Here is a 25,477-nt window from a genome sequence, read left to right as displayed (position 1 = left end):
CTCGTTGTCAACCTCGTTCCCAGGGTCTTGGGTGGGGAAGTGAAAGACCCTAGCAACCAGGTTGCCTCGTTGTATGCGAATGGTAAAGCGAAAATTTATGATTTTGGATTGTAAACCGAAAGAATAGCAACACCAGAGCAGACATTACAACGCAACGATAGTCTTGCTAAGCCAACAACTTAGGGCAGTTTTGTACATGGCTCATCTTTGAAGCCAAGTGAAAGAAATGGGCACAACTTTTGGTCTTATCAATGTTAATGAAGTACCGCCAAAAGGGGTAGGGCAAGTAGTTGATATTTTCTTTTTCCGCCGCCAAACTCTTGCCTTTCAGCGTACAATACTGCCAGCAATACGAGCTAAGAGTTCACACGCGTATGGATAAATAACCGTTTATTCAAAGCTCACATCGTTTATTTACACTGCTTATTTCACAAAACTGGTCTGTTCTTCTTTACCTCGCGACCAAGAAAATCATTAACACGCTGGCATTGGCCTGTTGGAAAGAAAAGTCAAGTCAGATTAGTGGAAGAGGTTGTCGTCGTCGTCATCATATGCACGAAGTCGTGTCATTACATCATATGTTCTTTGGAGCAGTGTGAAAAATTTGCATTTGGTTTTCATTCTTACATTGCGTGTGTAAAATCTCCAATGTTGTCTTTGGAATTTTAGTACAGTAATACAATTCTCTCCATCTTTTTCCCAATCGATATAACGGGTACGGTATATAGTTAATATAATTGCTGGAAGACAAGGTTTGCTTCCAATGAAAATCTTATCATACTTTTTTGACATTCACACATTCTAATGCCAGTAAGCCGGTGAAATTTGTCAACGGGATTTGATCACACGACTTGTATTTGGATATTTGCATATTTTTTACTTGCAAATAAATGACCTACAAAGGACGTCCTCTTCGATAGAAAGGTAAACAACAACAACAACAACAACCAGTGGTGGGTCCTGTCGATCTAAAACAACATTGACCGACTTGTCTTCGCTCACCTTTGAAAGTTTTCCTTCGCTTCTGCAAATTTTAGTCGCACAAGATAAGACACTAGAACTTCTGCAACCTGCAGCCAAAAGGAGAAACATTGTTTACTGTTTTGTATTTCTGCAATGACACTGTACGTGATGTCTGCTTGGTATATATAACGTTTTAAGCTGATATCGGATATTAGCATACCTCAGTGACCGACTATCGCATAACGCGCAATCTGATTGGCTACACAGGTGCCGTTTATCGATTGATGGACGGCAGTTTGTCAGAGCGCGCGCGATTTAGCATGCATCATTACACAAATATATCAAAATTTATGAAATAAAAAGATTTTTTTGCTACATAGATCGATCACTGAGGTTTGCTAAAACAGTTAGACGGCTCGCTCTCGGTTTCTATCGCCTTTGATAGTTGGCGAGGGACGAAAGTTGGCTCGGGGCGAAGCCGATAGAAACCTCGAGCTCGCCGTCTAATTGTTAAATACAATTTTCATAGCACCCTTTCTCGAAACATTAAGAGGCGTTAAACACATATTAACACAAAAGTCAACCTACTTAAAAAGTACGAGTAAAAAGCAGTAGTAAACTTAAAAATCCCGTAAGCTTCCCAAAGAAACAAGCCAGCCCCCCCCCCCCCCCCACCCACTCCGAAAGTAGCAATGGAATTTGGATATCGGTGAAAGCACGACATCGAGCGTAACCACCTCGCAGGCCTCCGAGAAGTGAGAAGAGAGCCTCAGTCTACAAACAAAGCACCTCGAAAAATTGTACTGCTCACCAAGAAAAATTCACCAAAAGAACGTTAGCGTTTGAACAGGCTCCTAAGTGGGCCAGACCGCGCTCGGCTCGCTCCGCTCGCCTATTTTTCTTTTCGCCGTAAGGCCCACTTAGCAGCCTGTTCACAGGCTAAAAGAACGTACACTTGCATCTTTGCGTTGCTTCGCGTTGTTAATTCTGGAAATTTACGGTACTCCCTTTTGTGAGCTGATATTTTTCCAACTGCAGAAAAGGTTAAGTGGTAGACAAGACATACATTTTTATGCAAACTATGTGATCCACATCTATGTGACTCAATCGTGAGGCAAACGATTAACTCTTAGTCAGCTATCATTTCAAACCACGATGACAAACACCTTTCATAAAATTTTCTTTTGCTTTTTACACCAACATCGCGGCAAGGCAAACCACCTATAAGACTGCAAGATGTTTTCTTTGACCTTTCTTTTAAAAGTTTTAAAGGGATAGTGTTTAATGCTTTCATCTAGATTATTCCAAACTTTCACAGCTGCAAAGCGAATGTTGAATTTACCATAGTTTGTTTTGATGGTATTGATGTAATAGGTTGATTTACAGTTTTGCTAATAGGTCATTCCCGAGTTGTTTTTAAAAACCTCATTATGAAAGCCAGGCTCCGTGTACAGCAAAATTAGTTGTCATTCATATGCAAAAAAAAAACCAATTTTCATCTGAAAACCTTTGCACAAAACCTTGTTTTCATGGGGTTCAAAGCAACTCGGAAATGGCCTATTTTTCCTAATGGTTCAACAAGACGGTAGACTTGGCCCACGTCGTTCATATCAAAGGTTCAATAACATGAAAAACCTCAAACGTCACTATTATTAAGGTGAAGAGACTGTGAAATGTCGATTTTTCTGACGTCTAAACCTCAAGTGGTACAATAATCATGAACACACAAGACCGTGCCTTAGAGCGAAGGGGATTTACTCGCAGCCTTGCAATGTAACAAAAGTATGTTTTACCTTGTCTGGAGCATCTTCATGAACACTGTGCCCGCATCGAGGCAACACTTGCATCTGAAATTTACCTTCAGTTGGACAAGAAAAAAGATCGTGGTTAGTTAATGATCGGAGCAAATGTGTAAAAACGAGAACAAGAGAACGATGTTCAGTTTGTCGCGAACGTTAAACAACAAGGAAAAATTATCACCAGTGGGAGTAAACCCAACCGATTGTTTGAACAAATGAGCAACTAGCTCAATCCTTAGCTTCATGTATGACACACACTCTATACACACTGCTAGGGGAATGCTGAAGGACGGTGCCTATCTTTGTCACTGCGCATACGTTCTGCGCATCTTGAGATACTCGGGTTTCCTATGGGTGGTGCCTACTAATACAGGGATATTTTTGCGCGGTTTACAACTCTGCGGAGAAAGCGGAACTTAGCAAGTGCTTTTGGTATCCAAAAAGAAAATTGGGGGTCACCATGCATTTTTCAGAGATAATAAAGCTTCAATTTGAAAAAAACAAAAAACAAATAATGACAAAACAACAACAAAAAAACAAAAGAAAAACGCAATACATTGCTTTGTATCTTACTGCTTTTTAGAATAGTTGTTGCTTATTTATCTCTAAAAAAATGCGTGGTTACCCCAAATTTTCTATTTGGATTTCCATAGCCCTTGCTAAGATCTGCTTTTCCAGCATAGTCATAAACCGCGCAAAAATACTTCGGTATTAGTAGGCAACGTCCTTAAGTTTAACTTTTGAGGGAAAAAAACAAGTTACTGAATTTTTCAAGGCTGGAATCAAACAAAACAAAAGAGTTAACAAGAGCAGAACGCCTCAGAGTCTATGAGAACTGATTATTTGAAAAAACGTGGTGCATAATGGACCATTTCCGAGTTGTTTTGAACCTCATTATGAAACCGAGTCTAAGTGCAAAGCTGCTCATAAGAAAATTAGTTTTGTTTGCAAGTAAATGAAAACTTATTTTCATAATTATATAAACTATGCACGAAGCCTCGCTTTCATAATGAGGTTCAGAGCAACTCGGAAATGGCCTATTCCAATCGATTTTCAAGAAACTAAAGCATAACATATGACAAAGTCTACGAGACACCACCAAAGTCGATGAGATGAGAGCAATAGGAGTTTAAACATCATTGTCGGTGGAAGGTAAAATAACACTAGTCACTAACAAGCTGTTATCTGTTGCTCCTAACCTTGCATCTGGCCTATAGTGAGCTCTCTGTCCAGACGGTCAACAGCTGAAAAACAGGTGAAAAGTAAATAGCGTGAGAAGCCAGGAATTCGTAGTAAATATTAGACATTTAGCCCACAAAATGTGCAGTGCATGCATGCCGAAACTGGGCACGTTTGGTGCATTTTTTCTTCGATTTCTTGGCCAAAACATGGTTCATATCTAACGACAGCACACTTCTACACCGGTAAGGAACGTTAACATTTAAGTCAGTTTCTTCTTTGTTTCGCTGTTAATTGAGAATTTTCTATTTCTTTGGAAAGCACGTCCTGCATGTGATACGCTTAGGTGGAGATGATCTATGTATCTTTCAAAATATCTCTTTTGGATTTTACCTGCCAATATAAGAAGCTTCGGCACAGAACAAGACAGGAACAACTTTGACATGTCTTTAAACCATCCTGAAAAGGAAAGCATTCCAGAGGATTGTAAGATTGACGGATTGAGCCAGAGACATATGAGAGATTTAGCTTCGCGTTTACGGCTAACGCCAAACGGGAAACGTGAAGCCGCTATTTGTTCTAAAATGCATAAACTTGTGTTTCTCGTACTCACTTCTCTCTTTTTCGCGTTTGCTCGATAGCTGTCGCCGACTGGGTGGAGATAAGCTTAAACCAAAAAAGCTTCATTGTTTTTCATCAAAGAGAAAATTTCAGCTTGGCGTTTGCCGTTTGCCGAAAACGCGATGCTAAATCTCTCTATTAGTAGCGGCGCTTACCGTATTTCTCGTATAAACGCCACCGCCGTTTATTGAAAATTACGCCTCGTCGACCCGGGTTTGCTTGGGGCCTGGCGTTTGTTTGAACTCGGCTAAATAAGCATACAGGGTATTGGCTCACATTTAAATTTCACTAAATTAAAGTAAATTTTCACGAAAATGCGTGGAGACGATCTCGAAGTTCTCAGCGTTATTGTGACTAGTCGTTCCAAGCGTTAAAAAATGAAATATAACAGGCCATAAGAACTTCTAACATAAACGAACTTGAATGGAACGCTTGCTCGACTAGCGGAATACTAAAGCAAACCCTGGTATATCCTTGGCTGTATGACATAAAGTTCACACCTGGACAGGATGTTAGTCCATCACAAGTCACCACAAACAGTCCTTCTCAGGACTACACTCACCCGGATGATCATAATTTACGTACTTATGACTATTCTTCTATTTATTGTCAATCTTTAAATGGTTTGAGACATCCAAAAGCTGACTTTTTGAGCGGTAGCCATTCGTCGAGGCAAATCGATGAATTCCAGGTTGTGTGTGGCTTATATATCAAAAGGTGGAGTTCCATCTTGACTTTCTGATTCTATTGATGGTGCTCAATCTTCCTTCACAGTTATCAGCTCAGTAGATACCACCACATTTTCCGTCGTTTTTCGCTTTTCCACCGACGCTTAGCCTGCGAATACAGCCGCCTCTCATTCGCTCCCGCTACTACGTGCGAAACAAGCACGTAGTAGCGGGAGCGAATGAGAAGCGGCTGTATTCACAGGCTAACCGACGCTGCGCATCATAGTTTCCTAACAAACCATTCTTAAGGAACAAGGACGGGCCAGATGTCATATAAAAGCCGGCACCTACTGCAAACGCCAGATGCCTTCCAGACCCGGCGTTTGCTGCCGGCGTTTATTTGGCGTCTGGCCTTTAGCGTTAAAAACACGATAGGATCGGATTCTGTAGCATGAAGACTTTAGGGATATTTATACTTCCACCTGGACAGGATGTTAGTCCATCACAAGTTTATAACCATACATTTATCTAAGTTTCCTCTCTGGGGTTCAATGGCAGAAGGTGGATGGGATGCGAGCCACCAACCTTCAAATCGTGCGAATTGTGCAAAAACCACAAACATTCAAAACTCCCACCCAGGAAGAGAAAAATAATAAATATGAACAAACGCATCATAAACTCATCAATCACCTTCCCAAAAACGGTCCGTTTTGGACAAGTCGATCCTCCAAGTGAATCTTTCATTAACTTCCTTTAGAGACAAAATTAGCATAAACATTATGAGAATGATTCAGTACAGACAAAGAGACGTTGAGACTTTGTGCGACTACACTATTGCTTCATTGAGCTGTATCCTTTATTGCTAATATTGTTCATTAGCTGATAAAGTTATCACACTGACATTGGTAACTTTTCTTCACATCAAAGCAAAACCCCCGACTTCCAGAATTTTCATAAAATTTATCTGGCAACGATTTGGTTTCACCGTTTAGTTACTTTACGCAATTGGAGAAACCTGTAGAAATCATATTTTTAAGTACCTTCTTTTTTTCTTTTTGAAAATTTTCATCTTTCTTTTTCCTAGAAAGGTTTACATTTTTTATTCCGTTCTGGTATTTCTTTGCTGTCTTGATTCGTTTTGAGTCACTTTGGACGGTTTACTGAGGGTTTGTGAAATCGAGAAATCTGAGATGGCGAATGAAGACAGCATCCACCTCACAGTTTTTCACGCAATATACACCTTCTAGTTTAACTGTCATAGCTGATACTGACCTTCAAGTTTATTTACACAAGCGATCTAAGAACTCTTAAATGCCCACGAAACTTTTTAGCTAATTCGAGTCTTGTTGGTAGGTTCTCTATTAAAACGAAAGCTTTTCAGTTATGCAATGGTGCTATTCGATTATTAAGCACTTTACAGAACGTGAACTTCAAGGTTTAACGACGAATAGTTAGATTTTTCGTGAATTTTGATTATGGCCGTTTTGGGGATGGGTAAATGCTTCCAACAATTAAAGAACCACGCTCCTCGGTTAAGGGTGGAAAATGCAAAAACTTAAAGTTTCTAAGGCAAAACAATTTAGAAAAAGATGAAGATTTATCTCAATTTTTATATATAGATCTACATAACAAAATTCTAACTAGAGAAGTTTTGAAGAAGCATGTTAAAATAAAAACTACTAATTTCGCTAGTTTCTATTCTAAAATGTTTTAACATAACAAAAACACGGCATATTTTTGAGCTCACCTTTGGCTGTTCACCGGTAGAACAATCTGTTGTTGCTGCAGTTGTGTCGGTTGTTTCCGTTTTGTCCTCCTCTGTTTCTTCACTTATTGCATTGCAGAAATGTGTCGGTGGTGGAGGAGTGGAGGAATCTCTCTTGCTTTCATTATCACTGTTGTCGTTACATCTAGAAGTGAAGAAGGAGTACTAAGTAAAATGTATTCCTTATTAGCTTACTTTACGATCGCTTTGTGTGCCGGTTGGCTAAATGAATTGCATCGTCGGATCTTCCCCAGAAATCTTCGAAAAATCTTACTAATCAAAAAATAGCAGAGACAATGTTTCGAAACGTTCCTCCGATCTTCGAAAGTGATTGAAATTCTTAAAAAAAAATCACTCAAAAATAGGCCGAGTGGCCAACTTTTGCACAAGTTAGACATCACTTGAAGAGAAGTTTCAGGTAACGGTGCACTCGAGCGTTGATCAAGTTTACTTCACCAGGCGTCAGTACTCATGGAGTTGGTACTCGACTATTTGACCAAGTACTTTACAGGATCGCCCGATCCTTTGCCCATCAAAGGAGAGTATTAACATTACCAGTGTAGAATTTAAGGGTAACTTTCGATATTGTAAAATAGACATAGACTTGTACTGAGTGTAGCCTTAACCCCTCCCAACATTTTTTTTTCAACTTTGCCAAAAGTTGTATCTTTACATGCTTATTACAATAATTATTCAAAAGTTTACAGAAAACGACAAAACGTTTAAGTTTACAAAACATGTTTCGACAGAGACTTCTGTCATCTTCAGTTAGTTAATGTACAAAGCGTTGGAAGTTGAATTTATTATAAGTAGACAAAAACGCTAAAAAGTTTTGTCGTCTTCTTTAAACTTTTGACTTGCCTGCTACTATCAGACCCTTTGGAATAATTATTCAATATTAAAAGGTGGGGGTCATCCGTCAGCCTTTAATAATTATGTTCACACACACGTAGAGCTAAAATAAGGCCGTTTTAATGGGTTATATATGTATTGTTGCTACAGTAAGGCGATCGAAAAAATGACCATAACTTGTTTACCAATGTTTAGTTTGGGTATTTATTTGATACCATTAGTTACAATACATTAGTATCCACCGATAAAGAAATTGGTAGTAATGATTAATGAAATAATACTGGGAACCGTTGTATGCCACCTTAACACTGATGACTGGACACAAGTCAAGATCAAAATTAATTGCACTACAGCTTTCCTTCCTTTTACCATTACAGAAGCAGTTAAAGTGAAATAAATAAGCAAAAGAAGACCAACAAGTCACCTGACTAACTGTCCCACCATGGATATTCGTGCTGATTCCACATTGTGTATCTGACCGCTTCGTACACTGAAATTGGTACAGAGAGAACGAACACAGATTACATGTACAGCTGTAGCCTCACCAACTTTAAAGTTAATCGAACATCTTAAAGCCAGAAGGAGCATAAGGCAGACCTTCAATGTTCTAGATCAACTGTTTCAATTGACGCAACACAATATTGACTACAAGGACGAAAAGGCCAACTGCTAATGTCACCATTGTATTCTTTTTTAATTACAAACACCAAACAATCTTTCCTGTACAATGAGGTGATTATAAAATATCACAAAATCTACTTTGTTGATAAGCTGAAAATGTCACACAATTTTTCCCATATGGCAAAATAAAAATGTCACTCAATCATTGCATGGCAACTTTGTGCCACAATCCTCCTTTGAAAGCAGTAATAAGAAAACAACATGTGGAGAAGCCTTATTACAACAAACTATGGACACTGATTTTAGCTATCTTAAACTGCACTGTACCTCCACTCTATACCTTCCTCCAGTGAACGAAATGAAGATGGCCTACTCTTAAGAAATGACTGCATAGACGAGAGAGCTTCAAGAGCAGTACCTAAGAACAGACAGACAGAGTGAAATGTTAAACTTTGTAAATAATATAACTTGCTTCATCGTTTCTAATGTCCTTTCTTCTTCACTCATTTAAAGGGGCAAAAACATCTATTTTTAATGTAACTATGACAAAATGAAGACACATTTTGCTGCACGGAAAAAAAATCTTATGATTAACGTTTGGGATATAAAGGTACAGTTAAATTCTAAGCCTGGGATTGTTAAGTTTGTTTCTTATTTAACTAGGGTGCAATTGAATAACTTGAATTGTTTTTTTTTTTTCTGACTGCTAGTACAGATATAATTTTGTTTTGTTTTTGTTTCATATCATCTTTTATTTGCTGTTTTGCATTTTTCTCAAAAAAGAAAGGAAAAAAAAGGAAGGATGAAAGAAAGAATAAAAGAAAGAAAGAAAGAAAGACAGCTTGCATGCTGTAAGAATTATTGCACTTTTACACTAGATTAAGCTGCATTACACTGTTGTTGTATATTTGTCTTTGTACACCTGCCAGTACCCCATAAAAGGTGAAAGGAGCTTGGCATTAGGCCCCTCCATTTAACCTAAGACCAAACATTAACTAATTACTGACAGACAATTGTCAATAAAGAAAGAAAGAAAGGATTTGCTTACCTTCCACTACATCAATAACTGCCAAACCAATAAGAGTTGGCAACAATCCTTGCACTCCTACATGGACAGCAATTGCACCTCCCATGCTGAAAAACATTCATTGCATAAGAGTCATCATGAATACAATACAGCATACATGTAAACTATATTATGTGTCTCTAATGACAAACTGCCAGGATAAAAATATGCTGACAGGTTACTTCAAGTGGATCAATAGAGCACAAGACATTTTGGCCCAAGCAAAATATTAAAGAATTAAATTGTGCACAAAATCTTACACTAACAAGTTTGCTTTCTTCTATGGAATAAACTGGTCAAAGCTCAAGATAAGAGAACATGCAAAAAATGTGAATCAAGCCAAGCAGCAAATGGAGGTGTTGTGTTACAGTGGTTTGAACATAAACATTTTGTATGGAATGTGCTTGGGTTTTGCTTGAAATCACAACCCTTCTCAATTAAGTCAACTTATCCTGATTAAGTGTTCCTGTATTCGTCTTGTCCCACCTCGATTAGTTTTGTAACTATTTGCAGGACCAGCCATTAATTGTTATATTTTTCAAATAAACTGTTGTTGTTGTTTGGTTACCTATGACCAACCAATAGTATCCATGGTGCTGAGTTAACATCACCATATATCTTCTTAATCACATCTCCAACATCTCTATAAAAAAAAAAAAAAAAAAAAAACAATAACAAACAAAATCAAAATAATATTGAATGGAAAATCCAAGCCTGTACGTCAGTTGAGCCCGGCTTTTAGCTGCAAGGTTGTCTGTGGATCTTAAAGATATTGTAACTCTTTGAAAAAAATTGATGGAAATTGAGCGTACAATTGTATGCAGAAAGTATCCATGGAAAATTTAATATGCATTTCAATGGCATTTTACTGTTCCATTGAATAACTTGAGATAAGAATTATTAAAACTTACTTTGCTAATGTATCTGCTGATAAATCGAAATCATCTTCTGTGGTTGTGTCTCCTAGATGATAACATTGGAATAAAATGACTAACTCAAGACCAAATGCAGTTTCTTTAATCTATTCCACTCAGTACAAACTGAATAGATGTACATTGTACATTAGCCACCAATAAACCAAAATCTTTCTTATTTTTTTTTTAATCAAAAACTGTTTTATTTCCCTGGAGTAACTGTAAGTTCTAGTTATCTGAAGAAAAGAGTGTGGACAGAAATTAGCAGAACTACAGTAACATACATTGTACAAAAAAAGTTGAAAATCTTCCACTCTACTCACCATGCCCTCTAAGGTCTATGGCCAGAACTTGACAGTGGCAAACTGCAGTGACTGATTTCTGACAAAACAATGCCCTCTTTTAGTATACATAACTCATCCTCCAGACAGGTTATTTTATAGAAATTGGAATAGAGAGTGGTACCAAGTGCAAAATGTCACAGTGCATCTTTGGGCTAAAAGATAGGGGATTCCCTTGCACTAACATTACAGCCTGGTGAAGCCCTTATTTGGAGAAAAAGTATCTGATTTACAAGGGTTTCAAAGTTAAAGAGAACCACAGTAACAATCAGGCCTGATCACAGATTAGTGGAACAGTAAAAAGAGTATAATAAATTTCTAAAATCATTAAATATCTTACAAATATGGCAATACAACAAAAACAACAAAAGTATCCTGCAGTTTCATTTCAGCTCTTAGTGACAGAACAAAACATTGGTACTTAACGTAAAAAAACTTTCAAGTCAAAGACATGGTTACTGAAGTTATGCCTTTTCTGACAGGTTTGCACAGTATGTTAGTATACAAATCGAGCATAATTTATACATTGTTACCTGTATATAGTGCTACAGTCGAACCTCTTTATTACGAACACCCAGTGGACAGGAATAAGTGTCCATATTATAGAGGTGTCCGTTTTAGAGAGGTAGACTTTATATGGATTTCGGTCACTCAGGGACCAAGTGAACTGTCCATAGTAGAGAGGTGTCCGTAAGGAGAGGTTCCACTGTACTTAAACAGATTGGAAAGACCCTCACAGTAATTTACCCAACTTAAGCAGTTACAAAAAGAAAGCCTGAAAAAAATTCAGACTTGAATGGGATTCGAACTCATGACCCCTGTGATGCCAGTGCAACTGCTCTGCCAACTGAGCTATCAAGCCAACTGGAAGCTGGTCATATACTTGAGTTTGTAATATACCCTTAAAGGATGAATAAATGAATATGAAATTAATGAAAACATGATTATTTTTCAACTTGGAGAAGACGAACTATGAAAAAAAACTTATACACGAGGTAAAATTAGAGGATGGAGATACGATAACAGATCCAAAACAGATTGAGAAAGAACTTGAAAAATTTTATAGTAATATGTATACATCCAAAAAAATCTTAATAGCGAGCTTCAAGGTGAAAACGAGAGCTTTGGGTCATTTGTCGAGGGTATTGAAATCCCTCAATTGAATACTGAGGAACGAGATTCATTAGAACACGATTTTACATATGAGGAATTAAAAGAGGCGGTGAGCTCTTTCTCTGACAACAAAACTCCAGGTGATGATGGATTCACTAAAGAATTTTATGAGTCCTTTTATGATCTCATTTGGAGAGATCTGCTAAATTCTTATAATGCAGCCTTCCAAAGCGGGTCCCTATCTATTTCTCAAAGGAGAGGAATAATAACTTTAATACCAAAAGCCGACGGTGACCTGACTGAACTCTCTAATTGGCTTCCAATATCTTTACTTAACATCGATTATAAAATTTTAACTAAAGCTTTGGCAAAAAGAATAGAAAAATACCTTCCAAAATTAATTAATTCAAATCAAACCAGATTTGTCAAGGGAAGATACATAGGCCAAAACATAAGCCTTTTAAGCGATATAATGGAATATCTAGATGCTAAAAAGACTTCTGGATTGCTTCTCTTTATAGACTTCGAAAATGCTTTTGATAGCCTTGAATGGGATTTCATTACTAAAGCTTTGAACGCTTTCAATTTTGGCCCAAATGTGAAAAAATGGATCTCAATTTTTTATAACCATGTACAAAGTGCAGTTATGAATGGTGGGTTTTTGACAACGTATTTTAATATATCAAGAGGAGTCCGTCAAGGTTGTCCTCTAAGTCCTCTTTTATTCATCTTCACTGTGGAATTGCTAGCAGTAAAAATACGCCAAGATCCAGATTACAGAGGCATTTCCCTCCCAGACGGCCAGGAGGTCAACATTTCACAGTTTGCTGACGATACCACTATAACAACGGAAAATGTTGAATCACTCAAACCTTATTTACAGATCTTGGATCATTTTGGAAATATTTCAGGTTTAAAATTAAATCAGAAGAAAACAAAAGCTATGTGGATGGGTTCCATGAAAGATAGTAATTTGAAAGTACTTGACTTTAAGACAACAAAAGAACCCATTAAAGTTCTTGGAGTACATCTATCCTACAATACATATAAATGTACTGAAGAAAACTTTCACGCAAAGATAAAGAAAATGAAAACAAAATTGAACTTGTGGCTCTCAAGAGATCTCACGATATATGGCAAGTCTTTACTGGCGAAAGCTTTAGGTATATCACAGTTAGTTTATGCAGCATCCATGCTGACTCTTCCAGAATCGATTATCAAAACTGTTCAGGAGAATCTCTTTGCCTTTCTATGGAAACACAGGAAAGACAAGATAAAAAGAGTAGTTATGTATCAACCAGTAGAAAAAGGGGGAATCAATTTTGTTAATTTTCACACAGTTATTTAATCGTTACGCCTAGCTTGGATTGGTAGACTACTGGACACGTCTGATGATAAATGGAAGGCAATCCCAAATTACTACTTTCGAAAACATGGCAGCCTATTATTTCTCCTTAAATGCAACTATGATGTAAAACTCTTGAAAACAGGTCTGCCTCTCATATTTATCGAGAACTTCTTCAGTACTTTCAAGATCCAAGAATACAACTAACATCCTTCCAAATGGCGAATTCATTCTTTGGAATAACAAGTCAATAACCATAGACAATGCTACCTTATTTTGGAAGTCATGGTTTGATAATGGAGTTGTATCAGTGAAGAATGTGCTAAATACAAATGGCAAGTTTTTATCATATGAAGAGTTTAGCAACAAATTTAATATTACCACAAATTATTTGCACTACTTCCAACTAATTTCAGCCATCCCATCTGAGTTGAAAAGGAGAGCAGCACAAACGTTTATACCTGCAGCTGATCTCTCTTCGACTTCCGCATCCGTTCCGATAAATAAAACCTTTTTGATCTTGCTGAAGTACCAGTTGTTCAATAATCACGGCTCCATCGTTCCAAGTGAAGTTAAAAAGTGGCAGGATAAATTCCCAGAAAAATTTGTTGATTGGTCAAATAAGTTTCAAGATATATACCGCTTTACTAAGGATAACAAACTCCGTCAATTTTGTTTTCCTTTTCTGCATAGAATAACTGTAACACGGAGAGAACTCAAACTATTTCATTTAGCGGATAACGATAAATGTAGTATATTGCTCTAGTGCTGATTCAATAGAACACACCTTTATTGATTACAGGGAGTCTGTAAAACTTTATTCGCAAATTATATCATGGTTCAACCAGTGCCAAGGTACTACAATAACACTATCGAACGAACAAATTGTCTTTCGTGATATACATCATGTAACTGATGCGCTCTCAGACCCCGAAAGACGCAGGCTAGATTGACTCATCATCTTGGTCAAACAATATATCTACTCCTCTAAACACCTTCAGAAAGAATTGTCTTTAGATGAACTTGTAAACAAACTTACTATTCAATGGAAATTAGAAAATTGTGCTTAAATGGAATTTCTGCTCTCAATCAAAATGAAACATAATAATTATTATATTTTATCTGCTACCTACAGTTAAAACATACACTGTACACACTGTATGCCTTGACATCCACTGTAGTGTTACCAGTAACATATCATCATGTACACAAATCATTACAAATTTTGATACAGTACCTGCTGAGCACTTTGAATTGGTTGGACATGCTCAACTTTTTTGTTCTTTTCAGATGGTATTGGTGGTTTTATGTGCTTAACAAAATTTGAAGTTTAGAAAAATCTACTCCAATAAAATTTTATTAATGGCAAAAGGGCCTCAACACAGTATACTCACAGTAAAGACAGACCAGGATAATGCAGAATGCCCTCCACCATGGAGCAATAATAACAACGGCCCAACACTTCCAGCCTGATAAACTCGAAATATCTAATTATAGGACAGTGACAGTTAAGAAAATTGTGATACTCAAAAGGTTTCAAATTTCCTACTATACCATCTTAATATGCCACTTCATGAATTGTGTACATTGTGTACAGATAACCTCTCTGCAAATGGTAAGGTATTAAGGTAGGCAAAGTCGCACAAGAGCCTAAGTGGCCCACACGGCCGGAGCTCAGCCCGGTTTCTGTAGCAATTGAAGCAACTAGGAGTATTGCTACTCCCCCCTGGATGGGATGCTAGTCCATTGCAGGGTTACCCCCAGCAGTATGTCGCCGGTACCCATTTATACACCTGGGTGAAGAGAGACAATGTAGAGCAAAGTTTCTTGTCTAAGGAAACAACACAGCAATGAAGAGACCAACCTGGACTCGAACCAACGACCCTCAGATCCTCCGACCGTCCGATCAAAAGTCCGACACGCTAACCACTACACCATCGCGCCTCCACCTCTGCAAATGGTGACAGGGATTAATTACTGGTCGTCACACAATGTAGAAAGGCCACGTGTTTGCAATAAATTCACCGCTCAAGTTCTAAGGATCAACTACTTGGCCAAATTGTCCCAACACTAATAAAAATCACAAAATATTGAAAAGAGAAACAAACTTTTGAGCATGCATCACTTAGCAACTGAAAAGTTTGTCAAAAGGGGTAAAACTCTCCAAATGCTTTGTTATCTACTACTAATTCAGCTAATGGCATTTGTATAGAATGCTACAGCCGTTGAATACGAGGCCATCAAAACATTAAAGAGATTAATGTGGGGGTTATGAATCAATTTTTGTAGCTGTGGCTGTTGTACATGTAGGTGTATGTATTGCGTGGAAAGGGGCAGATATCCATGATATCACAGATCACAACAAAAATGGATCCTGTACCATGCAATGCAGTACTCATAAGCGTATTATGGCTGTTGCAAGTTGTAGCAAACATGAATTGTTACGCACTGCAACTTATCTCACAAATTTGAAAAATAAAAAAGTACATGTAGAAGACTGTTATCCTGAACTCACAATGCCATGTCTTGTTATGAGCCAAGTGGCAAAGAGGGGAATGATGCTACTATTTACACACTGCAACTTCACTCGCAATGGCAATGCAATGGCAAGTTCAGGAGTTGCATGTATTCCTTCATCAGACAGCACCTTAAGCTTACATTTACATACACTGTTTTCAATAAGTCATGGCGGCGTAAATTATGAGTTGTCTCTTTCATTTGAAAGGTATGGAGATTTTGTGCAATGATATAATTATGTACGTAGCAGTAATAAGCACATCTGAAGTTTTTTGGACCAGTTGCTAATTAATTAAGTTTACAATTTCATCAGTGAGAGGGAATCTGTTTAAACCAGTCTACACATTGCACACTGGGGTACATGAATAATACCTAGAGCATAAATACACGGTGGAACAGTCTGAAAAATAATTGATAAAGCACTAGGTTGAAAAAAGGATACATTTTTCTCGCTTATACAGACATCTCTTGAATTTTCGAAGTATTGTTCCCAAGACAGGGGAGAATAATCTCTCTTTCTGCGACCTCCTCCTACAGCTCTGTTTAAAAGAAAAATCGAGTCATGCGGCTCAGACTCAAAGTTAACCTTAATTATATCTATTCTTACCCATTACTTTTCCCTGGTCGTTTTGGAGCAGAAGGCAAGCCGCCGTATTTGTTTTTCAAAGTTTCTCTGTAGAACTCCGACATCTTGGATTTTTTGATTTTTTCCGTGGCATCGCAGGCTCAGAAATTTGTATGCGTGCGACTTTGCAGGTGAACACGTCACCCAAGACGATGAGATCAAACCCCCGAAAAAGAAAAAAAAACATCAAAATGTCAAACCTTGGGCTTTCCTGCGGCAGTTTAATAAGTCTTAGTAGGGATTTGATATGCATACTGATACATAAAGAGCTTATAAACTGGCACATTTTAAAGAGATCATGAATTGTTGACTGTCGTGACATTAGACAAGCTGCTGCAAACAAAACGTCACGCATTTCACTTCACATCACTATGTGTCGGAGGCGTCTAATCGTCGCAAAGGCTGCCATTTGGTTTGTTATACACACTTGCTTTATCTCCGTAATTGAAGCAACGACACAGCCCCATATATTGCTGTTGCTAGTGGACGATCTTGGCTGGAGTGATGTCGGCTATCGTGGGTCAAAAATTCGCACACCAAATGTGGACAAACTGGCGAGTGAAGGAGTTATCCTGGACAACTATTATGTTCAGCCTTACTGCACCCCTACCCGGGGATCTCTTATGACTGGCCGCTACCCAATTCACACTGGTGAGGGTCATTTGATTTGGAAAGATTTCCGCACAGCCCCATACAATAATGTATGCATCACTGTCATTATTATTATTATTATTATTATTATTATTATTATTATTATTATTATTATTATTGTTGTTAACCATCTTACGCAAAGAACAAACATGAATAGAGTTAGAGTCGCAAAATGAATGCATAATTAAATGTGTATGGTGTTGTTTGGTGGCTGTGCGGAAATTTTGCCTTTAATTTTAATGACTGCTTCAATCTGCTGGGAAAGTACAGGGCTATTCTTTTTCTCCTAATTATTGTAGCGCTAATCCTTTACCCAGGGTCCCCAGGCTTTTTGGTAAGAGGGTGGGTGCCGGGAGAAACTGGAGAACTGGAATTTCATTACAGCAGGATTTCTGCAGTAAAACAATGCAAGCCGTTATGGGGCAGCCAATCAAAAACATTTATTTATTTTGAATTTACAGAGTCTCTCACGATGCCCACCCACTGACCAAAAAGGCCTGAGGGCTCTGGGTATGAGATTGTATCAGCATGTGATGGATCAAGCGAGCAGTGAAGCTGTGAGCTGAGAGAAACCTGGGCACAATTCCTCCACATTCACTTTTCTAATTTGCATGATTTTATCATCACTCTGCGCATGCGATCTGAGCAGTCTAGGAAAGTACAGGGCAGGATCATTCTACACCTAACAAACTACCGGGATTTTGTTTATTGAAAGTGGATGTTGTTTGTGGAGTTGAAGGTCTCCCCTCCAAAAGTCGATGTTCATATGTTTATCTAATCATTCTACTTCTTGTATTTTAGGCTACATAATAAATTGTAACTCCAACATTGCACATTAGGCATGCCACAGTAGAGGTTTCTTTTCCACCAATCTGAATGGAAACCTCACTCATTTTATACTCAAGTTTTATTTCATTTTCAACAATGTACAATCTACTCATTTGACATAATCAGTGGACTATCTATTGAAGATGAAACAATTAATATAACACAAGACAGCAGTAGTGAGGGGACTGGGGGGGGGGTGATAGGAGGGTGGGGGGGTCAAGCCACCCCAGGCCCCTTGTGTGATTTACATCTGAGGGTTAATAGGAAATCCAAACCTTAGAGTGTCAGGCCTGCCCTAGAGTAAATTGGAGGGAAAAATTGAAAATGCAGAAAATTTGGGCCCTTTTTGTAGGCCTCATTGTCTTTGAAAAAAAAAAAGTAGTTAAGGGCTTTACCCCATGTACATGTATGACCAATGTGACAGCTAGTTGTAAATACCCACAATTTTGCAGGTAACACTGGCTTCCCCAGGCTATTCACCTACTGTTGACTCAGGATAAGTGATTAGCAAGAACAGCCAAGCTGATCAAACATAGATATTTTGTTTTCCATTCCACCAGACTTAAGTGTGCATCATATCCTTAGTAGACTAGTTGATAGACTGGTTGACGATGTTTTTAGTTCATTTTTATTGGAAGTAGTCAGGAAAACTTGTTAACTAAATTTATCAGGCATTCTTTAATTTCCCCATTCCAATCTCCACACAAAATAAAGGAATCCCTGATGTTAATATAGCAAATTAGGTTAAACATGGCACATGCCATGGTCACTTTCCCATTAAACACGCCGTGTTTAACAAATTGTGAATTTTACTTACTTGACATTTTTATAGGTTTGCAGCACCGTGCAATTCTCTGTTTAACGCCCTTTGGGTTGCCTCTCGACTTTTCCATTTTACCAGAGAAGCTAAAAGAAGTTGGTAAGCAGTTAAAAATAGAGCATGGTTGAAAAAGAAACGTTTGCCCAATCCTTAGGTAGCCACTTATCTGAGTTGAATATTGCAGGTGTTTTAATAATAGATTCATTGCCGGACCAGCCAGGGTGTGAAATTCTGGCCCCCTGCTCTGCAAATCAGTATCCTGCTGTCGACTAAGTTAACTAGACGGGATTGTAACGCCCTGTCCACACGTGTCACAGGGAAGTCTTCCTAGCAGTAAGGTCGCTAGAAAGGACTGAATTTTCAAAGTATTAGCTTCCAGACCTTTTTTGCGGAGTAATCGGGCTTCAAGCAAAATCTTGAACGTATTAGTCCTTACGACAAACTTTGTTAGAAAGCAGGTCAAAAACCATTTCAAATTTGAACTGAAGCGACCGCTTTACTGAGCTGATATTCGTGAGGAACTGAGGAATTTGTAATAAACCCACAGAAGTGGTGTTCTCGTCTCATCTCTAGGTTACAGTACCCACATCGTTGGAAAGTGGCACCTGGGACACTACACATCAGCCAGCACACCAACACACAGGGGCTTTGATTCATTCTTTGGTTTCTTCAATTATGGACATGATCACTTCGACCACACCCACAATGGCTTCTTGGATTTCTTTAGAGGAGACGAGGTGACAAGGGAGATGCGTGGGCAGTACTCTACTCATCTCTATGTAAAGGTGAGTAGAATCTATTTACTGGACTGACAATGGAGCTTTAGTTTCTGTCGACTCGTACTACCGGTGAATTTCGATGTATCAGTTAAAGCCGTCTATATATCGGACATTTTGAATATTGTCTTTACTTTGGCTTAGAACGAGAAACGCGTCATCCATCTCATAAGCACCTGCATCAACCAACAAGTTTGGCGGCGAATGTTGCCAATCATGATTGACCTTAAAAAAAGTGTTCCATACACATGTCAACTGAAAAAATACCTACTTGTGTTTGTTTTGATAATGCATGTCCGGGCATTTGCTGGACGACGCATTGCGCGTTGCAAGTTTGTTTGAGTGGGTGAATGCATTACGCATGCGTGCCCTAACTCTTTAGACCTGCATCAGGTGACGCTTCGGCCTTACACCGTGAAAGAGCTAAAAATATGCCTGGCGGCCATTGCATTGTCGATTGAGTATACGCGGGTCCCAATGGACACTGTCGTCTTTCATCGGTCGACACGTTCTTGCATTGACGTATCGTAAGACGTTAGGTGTGCGTCAGCACGTTGATTCAGTCCACGTGGCTCGATACGTTTGGCAAGCGTGGATCAAACGTCTGGTCTTCTACGCACTCTAGGTGTATAAGAGTCGACCTCTTAAGCGTATAGGGGCCAACACTTTACGAATGGCTCGCTATGCTTGCTACGCCGGTTGTCGGTTTCTTGAGCGTAAATGAGGTGATATGACCGACATTCGCATTGGCCAATGTGTTTGGTGTGCTGTACAACATTTTTTTGTTACCCATTGGAATGGATGGAGATGGTTGGAGATGTCTTAAATTGAAAAAGGAGTATGCATGTGTACCCTAGGTAAGTCATAACCAATTCTTTATCCATTCCAGGAAGTTGAACGAATTGTCTCTGAACATGACTCGTCCAAACCATTGTTTCTCTACATGGCTTTTGAGAACGTTCACGACCCATTACAGGCGCCAGACGAATATGTGAATAAGTACACCTTCATAAAAGACAAAGATAGAAGAGTTTACGCAGCAATGATGGATGTGGTTGATGAAGCTATTGGAAATATAACTGAGGCCTTCAAAGCGAAAGGGTAATAAATATAGCTTCGGTGTTCATTATTAGCAGCAATGCTCAAAAATTGAATAAAATATAGCGTAATGAGAAGTAACGACGCAGTAGACTGATTCAGATTACTGATTGAAATTAAGAATGAACTCATGCAACAGGGAACAGCAAAGGAATTGTTAAATTCTGTATCGTTTTGCCATTTTAGGCGGATATTTTGGAAAATTGCTGTTTTCTCATTCTGGATCTAAAAATTTACTGATTCGGCAGAAAATTGTTATTAGTGGGAGTTTACGGGCCGTTGTCGCCTTTCACTCGCCCTTTTTTGTGCACTGGTCTTTCTTCCTCCAGAAATGTGTGAACACAATAGGTGACGTTTGTTTGAGAAATATCTTGATATCGGACGCCATTATCGATAACACAGTACAGTGATACTGCAGTTTCACTAAAAACGTTTGATTCTAACGTGAGATATCGGTTATTCCGATACTTTTCAATGGTGCTCACGTGACCTCTCCAACAAGAAATGGCGTAAATATTGGAGGAAATTCATTCTTCAGGGAGGCACTTTTAATGCAAAGTATTTCAGTGCTTTTTTGTCCAAGCTCAACATTTCTCCAGATCATGTCGGTATATACTGTTGTGTTGATTCTTCACAAGTGCAGAGTATCGCAGCCTAATAACATGTGCATGCTTGACTCGTTCATAGCCTGTGGGCTACCTTGAGCGATTACGTTACAAGGTGGCCTTAGACCGAGACGTCACAGTGCGGATATCTTGAATTCTAAAAGTGGCAAATAACGGTAAATATCGTCTTCGTATCGGATCGATTCAGAAAACTGGTATCAGCCCACCCTGACTGATTTCTGGTTATCAGCTTTTAACTGGATCCACCAAGCCGTGTTTTTGCCTTGCTTGCGACTGGTCAAAAAGCGTCACGTCACGTAATGTTTTGAACATATCCACTATTCCCCAAGTGAGATGCGTCAAACGTGAGTGACGTTAATGGGCTTGAAGCCATTTTGTGAAAACTTCAAGACGGCAAAGTGCTTTGATTTTGTAATAGACAAGGACGTCATCAAAGCTGTCGATAAAGCAATGCCGCAAAGAAAGCCATCATCTTACGTGCGCGGTTCTGGGCGAGAATATTTGAAGTACAGTATATACACAATAACGTTTATTTGGTTTTAAAAATGCTTAAAAATATTTGTTCTTGGACATTATCTGTTCCGAAAACTCTTGGAATAGACAAGTATCCTTGCTTCTTTTCGGCGTCAAATGAAGAAAAGTGTCTCTATATCCTACCATTGGAGAAGTCGCCTTAAAGTTGGTGGCAATAAGCACTTTTCTCGACTGCATTACTATCCATCGTTCATTTCACGAGAACTGAAAATATCTTGGTATTGTTATACAGGCTTAACATCTATGTAACAGTTTTAAAGTTATTTTTCTTCAATTCAGGTTATGGAATGATACTCTAGTGATATTTAGTTCGGATAATGGTGGAGATCCTGTCCTTGGTGGCTACAACTACCCGCTGCGCGGATTCAAGAGAACTTTGTGGGAGGGAGGGGTGAGGGCAGCCGGTTTTGTTCATGGTCAGATGCTCAAGCGAAAAGGAGTGAGATCCCGCGAGTTGATCCACGTCACAGATTGGTATCCCACTCTCATCAACTTAGCAGGTGGTTATAACAGTAGGGAGTAGGGTCTGAGTGCAGTGTAAACTTCTCTAGTTGTCTCCCCCTCCGCCGGGCATTTTCCGGACATTTATTTTGTTTCAGAACGTTGTAATTGTCCTAGAGTTTGGCTAGATCTTGTGTACAATATCCCTACGGTGCGGAGCGTATGGCAGAGTACGGCACATTTGCCGTCATTTTTACGAAAATCCTCGATACAGTTGTCAGCTCGTCCTTCCCGCCGTCCTTGCACGAGGCGAAGAATGTCGATAGAAAGAGATATATATTTGAAGGGATGGTGGTGGTGGGACATGACCGGGCTTTTTATTTTCTGAATTATTCCAATGGCCATCGACATTGTCGACGAAAGTGATTCAAGACGTTCCGGTAAACAAGACTCACAATCTTTTTCAATACCATTCTTAGTCTAGGTTCTAGTCATGACATGTCATGAACAACGAATTAACTAATTTTGGTGCATGTGGATGATGTCTAGGAAAATGTTTTCTTATCACGGGGAGTAGGGATGGCGCAGTGGTGAGAGCACTCGCCTCCCACCAATGTGGCCCAGGTTCGATTCCCGGACTTTGGTTCGTATGTGGGTTGAGTTTGTTGTAGCTTCTCGTCCTTGCTCCGAAGGTTTTTCTCCGGATTCTCCGGTTTTCCTCCCTCCACAAAATCCAACATCTTCAAATTCCAATTCAACCTGGAACGCACAGACACCTTTGAACGAGCTCCTAGAGCCCTTTGGTGCTTCGTGGGTAAATAAATTACATTTATATTTTACATTTTTACTTTTTTTTACATTTACTTAACCAGTGCCTAATTGACCCTAATTCTTCTCGTAGGTGGGAAGATCGACTCGAAGCCCAGACCAGTAGACGGCTTCGACGTGTGGGACACCATTTCAGCTGGTGCCCCATCACCCAGAACTGAAATCCTACTTAATATTGACTACCCTGAGAAAAAGCCTGGTCTCCTGTTGACCTATGACACGTGGTACAGTGGGGCGGCAATTCGTGATGGTGACATGAAATTGTTAATGCAAGTTCCGAACGCCACTTGGTACCAGGTTCCAGAGGAGGGTGGAATTGCTCCTGACTTGGAAGAGATCTTGGTCAGTAATAATCATGCTACACATGCAGTGGCGGGTCCACACTTACCTGAAGGTTTGGATCCGCCACTAACATGTTTCAAGATAGCTCCACCGTTTGAGGCGTAGGATGAAATCCGAAAGTGTGATATATGCCATGTGCCATATCGATCTGGTGAGGTTTATGCTCTGCGAGGAAACTGTTATCCAGCGTAAAAGTAAATGCTTTGTTTATAGTGGAAGTGCATTTTACTACCCCAAGCTAATTTACAGGCACTCCACTGAAGCAACTGGAAAAAAAATCAAATCTAACAGAAATCAAATCCCAGCTGACAGGCTGAGGAACTAAACTCAGGAATGCCACGAAACAATGCTAGCTAGCTGTCAGAACGGGCTTGAACCTGGGACCCCTAGATTAAAAGCCTGGCACTCTAACCACTCCGGAGGCCTTCAAACATGTCGGATGGTCATCCGGAATGTCCCCATCGTATGAAAACGCGGATTAATTTTAGGGACTATGAGTATTTCGTAAAAAGAAAAACTTGACGAAATTTCCAAACTGACGAGATCAAAACGCTTTCAGGCCTTCATTCCAAAACCCTGATGTTCCTATGTTGCTAAAAAAAAAAAAAAAAAATCCCAGACGATAAGGAATTTCTTTGGTTTTTGACCCAACTACCCGTCATATAATAAACTCAACTTAACATATGCCCCAGATGTTCTTCGTATTGTATATATAGACGAACTGGTTGTTATCTTTGATGAAAAAAATAAAGGCACGAGAAAGCGTCTACTATTTTGATTTGTCAGTCAACTTGAATAAGTTTGGCCAGACCACCGTAAGTTATGTTGTCACAAGTTGGAAATGATCGCAGAACCTCGAGAAAATCTTAGCAAACTGATGTAAAAATTAACTGAAACGATATATCAACGGAAAGGTGTCTGGGTCGGTCGGTCGGTCGGTCGGTCGGTCGGTCGAGAGACAACGAAACCTTACATCGTTGGGGAATTCCTGACCTACGGAAATGATTGACGTCTAACTATTTCTTTTTCAGGATCAAAAGACCAATATCGTAAAATTGGCTCTCTACAATATCACTGCTGATCCGACAGAACGACTTGATTTAAGCCACAGGCATCCTGATATTGTTCAACGCCTGACGGCACGCATAGATGATTATCGGAAGACTGCTGTCCCACCTGGAATCGTTCTAGAAGATATTATGGCGTTAGTTGCAGCCATGAAAAACAAGGCTTGGGTTCCTTGGAGGGATACTTGCAATGCCAAATGATTTACAGTATTCTCGTGTAGTTTTCTTTCATTTGCGAGAGCAGAGTCATTCTCAAGGCTAGAAACGCTTTCAGGAGATGTTAGTCACATCCATTGTGATAATAAACACATGCAGTAGACCTCTCGGTCTCTTCTTCCCGGTCCAAGAAAATTAGAAAAACTTCCGTCTCGGCTAAACAAGGAGTTCTGCTATAAAAGGCAACCCCTTCCTTTTGCACTTCCGTACGGTGCGAAATGCAAACTTAGACGTTTTTCAGTCGAGCAAGCGTCCTCTGAATGCCTCAAAATTTCAAAACATCACCACAACGATATAAGACAACGTTTTCTAAGTCCAAAAACTGAGTATTGTCTTATCAGTTAGGGTCGTAGCCGAAAAGACGCATGCTGTTTGTGAAGTTGTCTACGCTCTTATGGTTAATTTACGGCTGAAGGTGACAATGGCCAGGCCCCGCTCCTGGTATACCGAAACTTCCTCTTTGAGAAATAAGAGTAGGTTAGGGGCTTTAGGGTCTGGATTAAGAGTACAGTCGACTCCCGATAACTCGAACCTTCAAAGGAAAATGAAAAAGGTTCGAGTTATCGGGAGTTCGAGTTATCGAGGGTAAAATTATATAGAAAATGACCAGAAAGGAAAGGAAAATTGGTTCGAGTTAGCGGGAGGTTCGAGTTAGCGAGGGTTCGAGTTATCGGGAGTCGGGTGTATTGCTGTTAGAATTTGGAACAAACTGACAGCAAGCCCGACGTAAAATAAATATACACAAATAAACAAGCAATAACGAAACTGGTTGATAAAATTACTCCAGTTGGAAGGAGCGTTTCGTTCAGGCGTGAACGGCATTATCAATGTCATGTTTTTCCCTAGGAGAAGGACAAACAG

General features: G+C 39.2%; 2 protein-coding genes across 3 annotated transcripts; one reads left to right on the top strand and one right to left on the bottom strand.

Annotated features, from left to right (window-relative positions):
• Positions 1-373: 373 nt before the first annotated feature.
• Positions 374-16,505, bottom strand: LOC146465474 (protein phosphatase methylesterase 1-like). Of its 2 annotated transcripts, none has more exons than XM_085128724.1 (16): positions 16,372-16,505; positions 16,207-16,303; positions 14,642-14,734; positions 10,772-10,829; positions 10,446-10,497; positions 10,103-10,177; positions 9,517-9,602; positions 8,796-8,886; positions 8,272-8,337; positions 6,978-7,140; positions 5,921-5,981; positions 4,335-4,400; positions 3,962-4,006; positions 2,757-2,821; positions 979-1,070; positions 374-446 (listed from the first exon to the last, which is right to left on the bottom strand). In XM_085128724.1, exons 1-15 carry the CDS (start codon positions 16,452-16,454, stop codon positions 999-1,001), a joined length of 1,173 nt encoding a protein of 390 aa, XP_084984850.1. In that variant the 5' UTR covers positions 16,455-16,505; the 3' UTR covers positions 374-446; positions 979-998. The 2 variants fall into 2 exon arrangements, with proteins under 2 accessions (XP_084984850.1, XP_084984849.1); XM_085128723.1 differs by having other exon boundaries at positions 374-493; positions 1,003-1,070.
• Positions 16,506-16,559: 54 nt separating this feature from the next.
• Positions 16,560-24,721, top strand: LOC146465473 (arylsulfatase B-like). The gene is made up of 7 exons (XM_085128722.1): positions 16,560-17,040; positions 18,701-18,787; positions 19,262-19,473; positions 20,354-20,565; positions 22,002-22,222; positions 23,065-23,333; positions 24,365-24,721. Exons 1-7 carry the CDS (start codon positions 16,761-16,763, stop codon positions 24,599-24,601), a joined length of 1,518 nt encoding a protein of 505 aa, XP_084984848.1. The 5' UTR covers positions 16,560-16,760; the 3' UTR covers positions 24,602-24,721.
• Positions 24,722-25,477: the final 756 nt, after the last annotated feature.

The sequence above is a fragment of the Pavona decussata genome, unplaced genomic scaffold, assembly GCF_977016875.1.
Source record: "Pavona decussata unplaced genomic scaffold, jaPavDecu1.1 SCAFFOLD_156, whole genome shotgun sequence".
NCBI classification, from domain to species: domain Eukaryota; kingdom Metazoa; phylum Cnidaria; class Anthozoa; order Scleractinia; family Agariciidae; genus Pavona; species Pavona decussata.
Note: the sequence above shows the minus strand (reverse complement) of the source record. Positions and strands in the feature narration are given on the sequence as shown.